The sequence below is a fragment of the Octopus sinensis genome, linkage group LG5, assembly GCF_006345805.1.
Source record: "Octopus sinensis linkage group LG5, ASM634580v1, whole genome shotgun sequence".
Classification (NCBI taxonomy): domain Eukaryota; kingdom Metazoa; phylum Mollusca; class Cephalopoda; order Octopoda; family Octopodidae; genus Octopus; species Octopus sinensis.
Window position 1 is genome coordinate 29,590,663 of NC_043001.1, and position 12,500 is coordinate 29,603,162.

General features: G+C 34.2%; 1 protein-coding gene across 1 annotated transcript in view; it reads right to left on the bottom strand.

Annotated features, from left to right (window-relative positions):
* LOC115211772 overlaps positions 1–12,500 on the bottom strand; it is a 412,137-nt gene that overhangs the window by 158,077 nt on the left and 241,560 nt on the right. The window contains exons 76-80 of the mRNA XM_036503112.1: positions 11,424–11,612; positions 9,937–10,068; positions 7,187–7,375; positions 2,950–3,087; positions 2,247–2,435 (exon numbers count right to left, since the gene is read on the bottom strand). Of these exons, the coding sequence (XP_036359005.1) occupies positions 2,247–2,435; positions 2,950–3,087; positions 7,187–7,375; positions 9,937–10,068; positions 11,424–11,612 (837 nt within the window). The remainder of the gene's footprint in view (positions 1–2,246; positions 2,436–2,949; positions 3,088–7,186; positions 7,376–9,936; positions 10,069–11,423; positions 11,613–12,500) is intronic.

The window sequence follows — 12,500 nt, forward strand, 5'->3', positions numbered from 1 at the left end:
TGCCAGATCTGACTGGGCCTGATGAAGCCTTCCAGCTTCACAGACCCCAGTTGACCCATCCAACCCATGCTAGCATGGAAAACGGACGCTAAACGATGATGATGATGATGATGATATATATATATATATTAATATTAGCTTACATTTATTGAGTGTATTTAAATCTCAATTTCGTATGTTATGGAACTTACAGGTTATATATATATAAATATATATAAATGTTTATATATTTATATATTACTAAATTTTTAAATGTCAGGCTTTATATCTGTTCTGTAGATATAAATGAATATATGAATATATGTATGTGTTTGACCTTTCTGTGGATTTTGTAATGTTCCTTTAGTTGCTGCTCGCATTGCCTCCCCTCGGATTAAAAAAAGTATATATATATACACACATATAAATATATCCTTAAAAAAAGCAAAGATTTTTTTCTTTGTATGTTGATTGCTGAAAATACTAAATACAATTGATAATATTTCAGGATTTTCATGCCATTTAAATTAATTTGACCATTTCACAGAAAACTGGGCACTTATTTTCTGAAGAGGGAATGGGAGGAGCAGTTGGTGGTGTATTGGATCTTATTTCTAGCAATCCACATAATATCTATTTCATCATGATGCATTTTGCAGAGTGAAAAAATACTCCACCTATTACTCAATCCACCTCCAACTTTCTCTAAGTATATACATTACATTTATTCCTTTGAAGTCACCGCCAGACCTCAGGTTTGTCTATATGTACCTCTCTATCTCTCTCACTATCTCTCTCTCTCCCTCTCTGGTTGTATATGTGTCTCTCTCTCACTACCTCTACCTCTTTTCCTTTCTAGAAAAAAATACATGAGACAGATAGAAAGGGAGTTAGGGCGATGGGGACGATGCTGTTTATTATCCTGTTGAATTCCTCAACAGTCTGGAACCGTCCGGTATGCCACCACACAACCTTGAAGAAGAACACAGTCATCATGCTTCTCAAAATTCTGGATCAGCCAAGATTGTGCAATGGTACACATATGGTTGTGACTGATCTACAGCCTCACATTATCGAAGCAAAAATCCTCACTGGATGTGGTAAGGGAGATATTGTATTTATACCTAGAATACCACTAATACCAACAAATGTCCCTTTTCCTTTCAAATAATTGCAGTTCCCACCGAGAGTCAGCAATGCAAAGACCGTTAACAAGTCCTAAGGTCTAACACTGCAGTTTGTTGGTCTCCATCTAGAAGAAGGCTGTTTCTCACATGGTTAATTCTTTATAGGTTGTCTCAGAGTAGGAAACCCACAGAGACTTTTCATATATGCTCCAAAGAAAAACGCTAAAAACATTGTATATACTAAAATTCTGTTCATACATACGATAATGTTCATACAATACATTTCTCTATTCTTATCTATATAACTCTCTGTATTTAGATATTCTAAATAAACCTTTAAAATTATCTTATGCAATATTTAAATACCTTTTAATAATTTTATTGCAAGGAAAATGAGCATTACAATAGATGTCAATATGCGCCTTATGACTACATTTCAACACTGTACAAACCAGGCTGAAGGCACTTTGGCTCTAATTGCTCCAGTCCACTCAGCTAGCAAAAGCGAGCTGTACTTGTAATTTAATGGTCCAGCTTTGTCCAACTCTGTGTCATGCTGAATCTCCTTGAGAACTATATTAAGGGTACACATATCTGTGAGGTCCTCAGCCACTTGTATGTTAATTTCACGCGCAAGCTGTTTCATTGATCGATTCATCTGGGACGCTTGTCATTGCAATTAATAGAAAGCCATGCAATTATAACCTAACTGAAGTAGGAGAAATAATGTTTTTCTGGAAATTTGACTTCAGAATGCTATTAAATTTGTACTCTTTGTCTGGAATTAATTCTACTACAAAATTTAACAGCACATATAGATTATCATAAACCATATTAAGTAAGTTATGAAGTATATTACACTTTGAAAACAAGAGGTATAAAGCTTGAAGATTTTGTAAGACCAGTAATAATTATAACATATAAAGTTAAATGTTGTAGATATTAGTTTTAAATTCTAGTGATTTGATCTGTAGTGAATATCCAGAAATGTTCTGTTCAACAGCTAATTGTGTAATTTGGCTAAAACAGAGTAATTATACATCTGTATGCAAAGATAAAAGATATCACTCCAATAAGTCACAATAGATAATATCTATTTCAGAGATAGAGGCAATCTAAAAACAATGATTTATTACTTACCTGAGTGTCTCTGTCTATAGCGGTAACTCTAAGTACATTACTACCAACTACTTTAGTTACAGGAAGCTCCATGTTGCTTGGCAAATTGGTAAAGACTGGTTTATTGTTATTCTTTCGAACCAAAATATTTACAGTAAGTATATTGCTGGTCCACTGAGGGACTCCATTATCCTTTGCTGTGACTTGTACCTGAAAACAATAGATTGATAACAGTAGATCAGTGTACAATGACATCATTTTGAAATTAACAATGATAATCAATATAAAAGTTCTCTGAAATTTGATTGGTTTTTCCAATGTAAATTTTCTACTTAATTTACTGCTCACTGCAGAGATATAACATATAATCCTTTCTACTATAGGCACATGGCCTGGATTTTGTGGGGAGGCGGACAGTCAATTACATCGACTCCAGTACTCAACTGGTATTCAATTTATCGACCCTGAAAGGATGAAAGGCAAAGTCAACCTCAGCAGAATTTGAACTCAGAACGTAGCGACTGACGAAATACCGCTAAGCATTTTGCTTTGCATGCTAATGATTCTGCCAGCTCGCTGCCTTAGAGATATAACATATAATAAATCTGGAATGATTTTTGTTCATAACAAAATGAGAAACTAAATAAAATATCTAAAAAGATTACTTTTTGATGTCGAAACCCACAACATGTCACTTTGGGGGAAAAGCAAAAGGATTACGTACCTTGTAGCTTGTTTGGTTACATGGGCTATACATTAGGGATCTGCGTGCCATAATGCTTCCTTTACTTGGTTCTAAGAAGAAACATTGTTGTTCTAAAGAACCACCTACTAAAGAATAGGTCAACAGATTGTCAGGAGCCTGTAAAGAAGAAGAAGAAGAAGTAAGTATATGTAAAAATCAACAAATAAAAATACATTCATGCATGCTTGAAAAAACATGTCTATGTTTCTCTCTCCATCCGCCTCTCTCTCACTCTCTATTCCTACACACACACACACACACACACATGTGCATGCAATATTTATCTAAAGACTTCTCAAGCCTGTCGCTGCTTTTGCCAAGTCTTGAAAAGTTTTTTCTTTTCAAATACAAGAGAAGATTTAGCTCTCAAAATGCACAACGCCCCTAAATAGGCACCTAAAAGCATCGTGTCTGATGCACAAGTATTCTGCATATATGTATATGTATTCATATTGGGTTGGTGCATAATTATTGAGGCTTTTTTCAACAAATTTTATTCAACAAAAACAATAGCGACATGTAACAAAAACATCTTTAAATGATTATTCTGGAGCATATTCACCATCTACTTCAATTACTGCTTCCCATTTGCTTGGCAGATGGTCGGAATAATCATTTAAAGATGTTTTTGTTAAATGTTGTTATTGCTTTTGTTGAGTAAAATTTGTTGAAAAAAAGCTGCAATAATTATGCACCAACCCAATATATGTTTTTATGAATAGGTACAGTATGGCTAAACTGTAAGAAGTTCCCTTCATAACAATAAGGTCTTTGATTCGATTCTGTTGCCCGACATCTTTAGCAAATATCACTTTTTATAGCCTTGAGTCAGCCCATAATTTGTGAGTAAAAATGAGTAAATGCAAATTGTATAGAAGCTCATCAGATGGATTCATCATTATCTATCATCCTCATTGTTTTATGTCTGTTGTCCATGTTGGCATGGGTTGGACAGATTATCATGGCTAATGCTCACCGAGACAGGTTGAGCGACTGCATCTCATTTGTGCTTCATTTTTAAATTCTAGGCTGGATGTCCAACAAGAATATTATGTGAAAGACACTCATGATAGTAGAATGATAGTGGAATTACATGCTTATTCAATGGCTAAGAAATTCAATTGATTGACTACCCAAATCATCATTGAAGCAAATGATGAGTACTGGAATTTGTTTGAAGCATTGCAAGATGTGTAAATTAGATGAATGTTTGAAAAACCTTTTAGTAATGTGAGTGAAAGATTATACAAAACATGTAAGGTAATAGGCACAGGAGTGGCTGTGTGGTAAGTAGCTTGCTAACCAACCACATGGTTCCGGGTTCAGTCCCACTGTGTGGCATCTTTGGTAGACGGAAACTGAAAGAAGCTTGTCATATATATGTATATATATATATGTGTGTGTGTGTGTGTGTTTGTGTGTCTGTGTTTTTCCCCCTAGCATTGCTTGACAACCGATGCAGGTGTGTTTACGTCCCTGGCACTTAGCGGTTTGGCAAAAGAGACCGATAGAATAAGTACTGGGCTTATAAAGAATAAGTCCTGGGTTCGATTTGCTCAACTAAAGGCGGTGCTCCAGCATGGCCACAGTCAAATGACTGAAACAAGTAAAAGAGTAAAGAGTAAAGAGTAATGGGAAGAATATAATCAAAGATAAAAATATTGATTTTAAATTTTGGCACAAGGCCAGCAATTTTAGAAGAGGAGCCAAGTCATTCACATCAACTCCAGTGTTCAACTTGTACTTAGTTTATCAATCCTGAAAGGATGAAAGGCAAAGTCAGCCTCAGCAGAATTTGAACTCAGAACATAAAAATGGACAAAAAAGTTACCGAGCATTTCGCCAAGTATTCTAAGGATTCTGCCAGCTCATCGCCATTGCAAAGATAAGAAATAATTGCATTATATTTATTAAATGATTCTATAATATATTGGGGGGGAAATATTGCATTATCTTTATTAAACGATTCTATAATATTTTTGGGGAAAAATATTGCATTATCTTTATTAAATGATTCTATAATATTTTGGGGGGAAAAATATTGCAGGATCATTAAACAACTTATATAAGGTCATACAATATCTTTTATCTTTTACTATTTTCCATCAGTTTTGACTGTGGCCATGCTGGGGTACCACTTCGAAGGGCTTTAGTCAAACAAATCAACCCCAGGGCTTTTTTTAAAACTTGGTACTTATTCTATCAGTCTCTTTTGCCAAACTACTGAGCACTGTGAGCATCAACAGAAAGCTAGATGTGCTCCACCAAGGATGCTTGGGAAGTATTTTCCAAACAAACTGCCAAGGCCTCATAATCAATGAAGCCGTTCTAAAGAGAGCCAATGCAAGACTACTTTAGATAAATCGTCACAAGACAAAGTGTGAAACTAGCTGCTCACATACTTAGGCTGCCATAATAGCACCATTCTAAAACAGCTTTCAAGTAGACACCACAAAGAAATAAAGGAAGACAAAGATGTATATGATGCAGAACATTCATAACCAACATAAGGGCTGGGTCTAGAGAAAACTAGAGAAAACTACAGTCAACAGAATCTAGTGGAATCAACTTACTGCCCAATGTACTCAATCCTACAAGAGGAACTGATACTGATACTGATGTATGCATGTATGTATGTATATATGTATGTATGTGTGTGTGTGTGTATGTATGTATGTATGAATGTATATGTGTATGTATGTATGTGTGTGTATGTATGTGTGTATGTATATATGTATGTATGTGTGTGTGTATGTATATATGTGTGTATGTATGTTTGTATGTAAGTATGTGTGTATGTGTGTGTATGTATGTATGTGTGTGTATGTATGTATGTATGAATGTATATGTGTATGTATGTATGTTTGTGTATGTATGTGTGTATATATGTATGTGTGAATGTATGTATGTGTGTATGTATGTGTGTATGTATGTATGTACGTGTGTGTGTGTGTGTATGGATGTATGTATGTATGTATAAATGTATGTATGTGAAGGTGCATGTCACAGTGGTTAGAGTGTTGAGCTTATGATCGTAAGGTTGTGAGTTCAAATCCCAGACCAGGCTGTGTGTTGTGTTCTTAAGCAAGACACTTTATTTCATGTTGCTCCAGTTCACTCAGCTGTAGAAATGAGTTGCAACATCACTGGTGCCAAGCTGCATCAGCCTTTGTCTTTCCTTTGGATAATATCGGTGGCGTGAAGAGAGGAGGCCAGTATGAATGAGCGACTGCTGGTCTTCCATAAACAACCTTGCCCGGGCTTGTACCTGGGAGGGTAACTTTCTAGGTGCAATCCAATGGTCAGTCATAACCGAAGGGGGTCTCAGCAATGTATGTATGTACCTATGTATGTATGGATGGATGGAGTTATATATGTATGTATGAATGTGTGTGTTCATGTGTATGTTTGTTTCTCTTTGTTTTGACATTGTGTGATAGCTGTGAATGAGCATCACCATTCATATAAGTGATTAAGTGATGTTGTTCATTTCCAATCTTCTGTGAAAACATGTCTGGCCATGGGGAAATATAATTTTGCTCTGAAACAAGAGAGGTTAAGCCACCGAAAGAGCATTGCACTGTGGAAAATCTGCATGTTTGACCTGTTACAAACATGAAAAAATGAATGTTAATGCAACAACGATGATGGTGACTGTAGCAGTAACGATGATGTCAACAACGATTTAAATATGGTGGTGGACCTCTATTATTTGACAATGAGGATTCATTTGTTCAATCAACTGGATTACCTGCTCCTCAATTCTTGTGTAAGTGAGTGAAAATTCCACTAACATGTACATCCTTAACCCTTTCGTTACTGTATTTATTTTGAGATGCTCTGTGTTTCTTTCAATTACTTTAAATATAACAAAGAATTTAGTAAAATAACTTAGTTATCATTCAGCTAGTGTTAGGAACATAAATTGTGACTAAGGTTTAGTGGAAGATTTTAATTCAAAACTTATGAAAACAGGACATTTGTACTCAGAGCCAGAACCGGTTTCAGCCAGGCTGGTAACGAAAAGGTTAATGTAATTCTGAGATAGAATTAGTGTTGTACAATGTGTAGCAAGGTTGTAAATCTTGAATTACAAGTATGGTCCACTTGATGGGCTTCTGTACTGCTGCCAATCAAACAACTTGTATGTGCACTTGTGTGCACAACTATGAGCTCATGTGCAAAATATTATGATATCAAACTGAGAATTACTTACAGAAATGTCATCATCAGTAGCATTTACTTGTACTATAACTACACCAAGAGGTTGCGTTTCTGCAATAGTTATGGTTATGGTGTCAGGAGTAAATGATGGTGCTTTCTCATTAGAACTAGACTTAACGATCTCTACAACTGTTTCATTGGATCGAGGTGGAATACCACCATCACTAGCTCGGACACGGATCTGAAAAGAGAATATAGAAAGTAATTTTTTAAAAATTTGAGTTCAAGTAGAAGAGTATTAAAACAAATGGAAAATTATATGAAATTATCATTATTTATTATCTCTAGGTGGTTAAGAAATTAATTAAGAAAACATTCTCCCAATATATTTTTTGAGTATTTGGGATATTTTCTTGAATTAACTGTTCACAGTTATTTACTTCTTTATCTTGCACATTTGTGTATTTTGTTCTTGTGCATTTTTTGTAGTGCTTTATTATGTAACATAAATTATATATGGCAGCTATTTTAGGTTTAAAAATGTGATATGTGCAAACAAGATTTTAAGAGTTTGCGAAACAAGCCTCTTTTTTCTGCTGATCACTACTACTATCCGGGGCAGCCTCTCTTTAGGCAATCACAGTTCTCTTTACAAGTACTCGAAACAAAAATTTCATTTGATAGTACTTGAAATAAAATGTTTCAAAGGGAGAATCAAAAAGATATCCTTGCACTACAAGAGTCAATAATAATGGTGGATCTAGTTAAACTAGATTCTGAAATTTTCACCACATTATTTTTTTTTAAATGTAGTGCTGATGTAGTTTTGTATGCTGATGACAAAAATCACATTCAAATTTTTCTAGAAATTAATAATGAAGAAATTAGAAGTATTCAAAGTAATGTGATTTTAGCCGATTGAATGTGTTTTTTGTGAACATATCATAGGTCAGAGTGTCTGATGTCTTGGAAATAAGCAAAGACAAAGATAAAATAATGTTAAAAACTGTATATGTTCCTCCGAACTGCTAGAAATAGCAGCCAAATCTTCTTTAAACTACACCATAATGTAAATAAAAAAAAGGATGACACATATGATGTAATTGGGGTATTGGTTTTTTTTCATTCATAGAGTACCAAGGCATCATAATATGGCCCTAAATTCACAGTGACACTAAATATCTAATTATATGTAATCATAAACAAATTGTATATATTAATCCTTTCTACTAGAAGCACAAGGCCTCAGATTTGGGGAAGGGATTAAGTTGATTACATTGACCCCCAGTGTGTCACTGGTACTTATTTAATCAACCCCGAAAGGATGAAAGGTAAAGTCAACTGCAGCAGAATTTGAACTCAGAACATAGCAGCAGATGAAATACCACTAAGTATTTCACGTGGCATACTAACGATTCTGCCAGCTCGCCACCTTAATTGTATATATTAATGACAAACACATGCCTGGCATTATGGTAATGGATTACACATATTAAACATATTCACTGTCACTGTGAATTTAGCACCATATTATGATGCATTGGTGCGTTAATTATGAATGTTAAAAAAGCACCCTCAAACACATCATAAAATATGTCAGCCTTTCTGCTTCTTTCTGTTTAATTTTTTTCATATTTTGGTGTGGTTTAAGGAAGATTTGGTTGCTATTTCTTTCAGTTCATGAGACCAAGAAAAATTTTCTTCTTCATTGTCTTATCTCTGTCTTTGCTGATTTATGTAGACAATATGTTTCCAATGAATGCATTTGATTGATTGAAATTACATAACTTGAAATATTTGTAATCTTTTCACCATTAATTTTTAGAAAACCTGCTGTGCTTGAGGAGACCTATTGAGTCAAGTACATCAACATCAAATAAAAATCAAATGGAAATTGTAGTTGTGATACCTGTGCTGGTGGCACGTAAAAAGCACCGTCCGAACATGGCCGATGCCAGTGCCGCCTTGACTGGCTTCCATGCCAGTAGCATGTAAAAAGCACCAACTGATCGTGGCCATCGCCAGCCTCCCTTGGCACCTGTGCCGGTGGCACGTAAAAAGCACCCAATACACTTACACTCACGGAGTGGTTGGCGTTAGGAAGGGCATCCAGCTGTAGAAACACTGCCAGATCAGACTGGAGCCTGGTACAGCCTCCTGGCTTCCCAGATCTCGGTCAAACCGTCCAACCCATGCTAGCATGGAAAATGGACGTTAAACGATGATGATTATGATGATTAATGTGATTTTTGTCATCAGCATACAAAACTATATCAGAGCTACATTTTTTGAAAATAATCTGTTGAAAATTTCAAAATCTTCAGGTGGTTGAAAGAAATTTAACATTAGGCTATAGGGGCTTCTAATTTAGGCACAAAGGTCAGCAGTTTAGAAGGGAATGGATAATTCAATACCATTGACCCCAGTACTTGACTGCTACTTTTATAAAACACAAATGTTGTTAGAGCTTTATATCAAATTATTTGAACTTTTAAGTGATTGTTTGTATATTATGTAAAAAGTAGATAGGATTTTAAAACATATTAATGGTTACAGAATGAAGAGAAATATTGTAATAGATAAACACTGAGTTTTATGTCACCTTAGAAATATCAAAAGTGAGTGTAATTCAGTGAGAAATAAAGATTTGGAAGGGTTATTTTTCTGGGATAGAAACATACGTTTTGGTTAAATTTGAATGAGAGCTGCAAATGATTTTATTTACTGCTATCTATTATTTTGCTGAAATTAATTTTTCTCGTGAAAAAAGTAAAAACATATACAATTTACTCAAGTACTTACCTTGAATATATTTTCAGTACCAGAAGGAATGTTTTTCAGAGTTATTTGACCAGTCGTAGGATCAATTTTGAAATACAAAGGTGCAGAATCATCACCAACAATACTATATGTGATCTGGTTTAAGGGAGTGTCCTAGCAGAGAAAATTTCAGCAATATTAAAATCAAATATAAAATAAGTAAAAACAAAATCTCTCTGTAAAGTAATATCACAAGGAATGCTTACACTGCTTTCTAACTAATTTTGAAGCTTCTTCAAAACTGAATTAATTTTTATTACCATGTTCACAATGTTGCAGAGAAAATACTAAATGAATACAAAGACAAATAATTTTCTTTTAAAATATTTACCATAATAAGCCAATAGCTTTATAAAAGTGAATTATAAAAGACCAGTCATTAAAAGAGACTTCATGTTCTTTCACAAATGATTAATGCTAGAAATGACATTAGCTAAAAGATTGTAAGATTGTGGTTTCAATTCCTGGACCGGACAACGTGTTGTGTTCTTGAGCAAAACACTTCATTTCACATTGCTCCAATCCACTCAGCTGGCAAAAATGAGTAACGCTGCAATGGACTGGTGTGACGTCCAGCTGGGGAACACATACACCATAGAAACTGGAAAACCAGGCCATGACCCTGGTTAGGCTTTAAAAGGGCGTAAGAAGAATTAAAATAAGTATAACGAAAAAAAAAAAAGTAAGAGAGTTTAATCTATAATTGATACCTAATAGTAACTAAATAACTGTTTCTGTTAAACTTATAAAAATAATACAATTAGGAAATATCTCTTTTAAAAGACTTAGCATTTAGTTTTCTCAAGTAAATACAGAAACTCCATCTAAACTATCTCAAACATCTTCATTATGTAATGATTTACTTTAACTAGAATATTTCTTTAACTGTAATACTTAATACGTGTTCATTCAATAAATTTAAATGTACAGTTTGGTTTAAAATCTATAAAATCTCAAACTTATATAACTTTTTTTGCAGTCATTCCACAATAGTAAATCCCAACATTATTTATGCTCTGCATCCTAGGAAATGCATGTACCACATACAAAAATAATATATCTTTTTTTAAATAGAACTTCATAGTGTATTGTAGAATAACTAGATTAATAAAGTTTTTCGTATGCTTATGAGAAAAAGTTATCTTTAATTAATAAACTACTTTTATCCTGAAAACGATTTTATAAAATATGAACTTTCTTATAAGTTCTGAATTACAAAACTTCTTAAATATAACTATATATTCTTTCCTGTCACCATGCCTGGGAATGAAAATGCCTCAGTTTGAGAAAACTTGTGGTATATTTTTCTGTTATAAATAATACAATAACGAACTTATTCTATTCAGTGATCTTCAATAACAAAACACATCGTATTACAGTCTTCATACTAACACCAAAAATTCTATACTATCATGAATAGAAATAAAACATTTCCCAAAATATGAATTCATAAGTCAAACAATATTTACCTTGTCGTTATCTCTAGCTGTTACTGTGTAAATTAATTGGTTCACCGATATGACTTTTCCCAGTGTTTTTTTGTATGGCTCATTTACAAAGTATGGTGAATTCTCATTTTGAATTACATTAATTGTTATGTACGCCTTCTGAAGATTAACTTTTGGTGGGTTTCCTTTGTCAGCAACTGTAACTTCGGCCTAAACAACATACCAATTAATAACACATCATCATCATCATCATTTAATATCTATCACATACACACATATACACATGTAAAAAATATAACAATAAAGCACAGTAAATATTCTTTTAGAACAACGTTGGCAACTGTGTTCGAACTCATCATGATAGGGTCAAATGTCATCTGCTATCTGCTGGTATACAAGTATATTTTGCCACTACCAGCCTTTATGAGCAATGTTACTGTTTAATGACATCTTTAGAATAGAAATGCCTTTAACCTTTCTTTAATTTACAGCCTCATTTTGCTAACTACCTTCGTGATTGATAGGCTATAGGTCAACTCATTTTGCATTTATCAAATGTTGGTAATTCTGATGTGTTGGAAGTTGTACAGCATATTCTGTAAGCCTATGAACATTGCACATACTGCATACCTGATTGTAACCATGATTATGTCACAATACAGACACTTAACAAAACAAGTGTAACAATACTATATGACACATTTGTTTCCTTTTATTGTGTGTGTGTGTGTGTGTGTGCGTGCGTGCGTGCGTGTGTGCGCATGCATGTATGTGTGTGTGTGTGTGAGTGTGTGTAGGTGCAGGTATGACTGTGTAGTTAAGAAGCTTGCTCTCAATGATGATGTCTTGAGTTCAGTTCCACAGTGGGGCATCTTGGGCAAGTGTCTTTTATTATAGCCCTGGGCTAACCAAAGCTTTGTGAGTTGATTTGGTAGGTGGAAAATGATAGCTCATTGTGTGCGTGTGTATATATATACATATATATAAAATGAGCTTCTTTCATATAAATATACATATATATATCACCGTGATCACCATGACCAACCAGGCTATCAGATGTTGCTACATATCGCTGGTCACAATGCACTTCGCATTGAT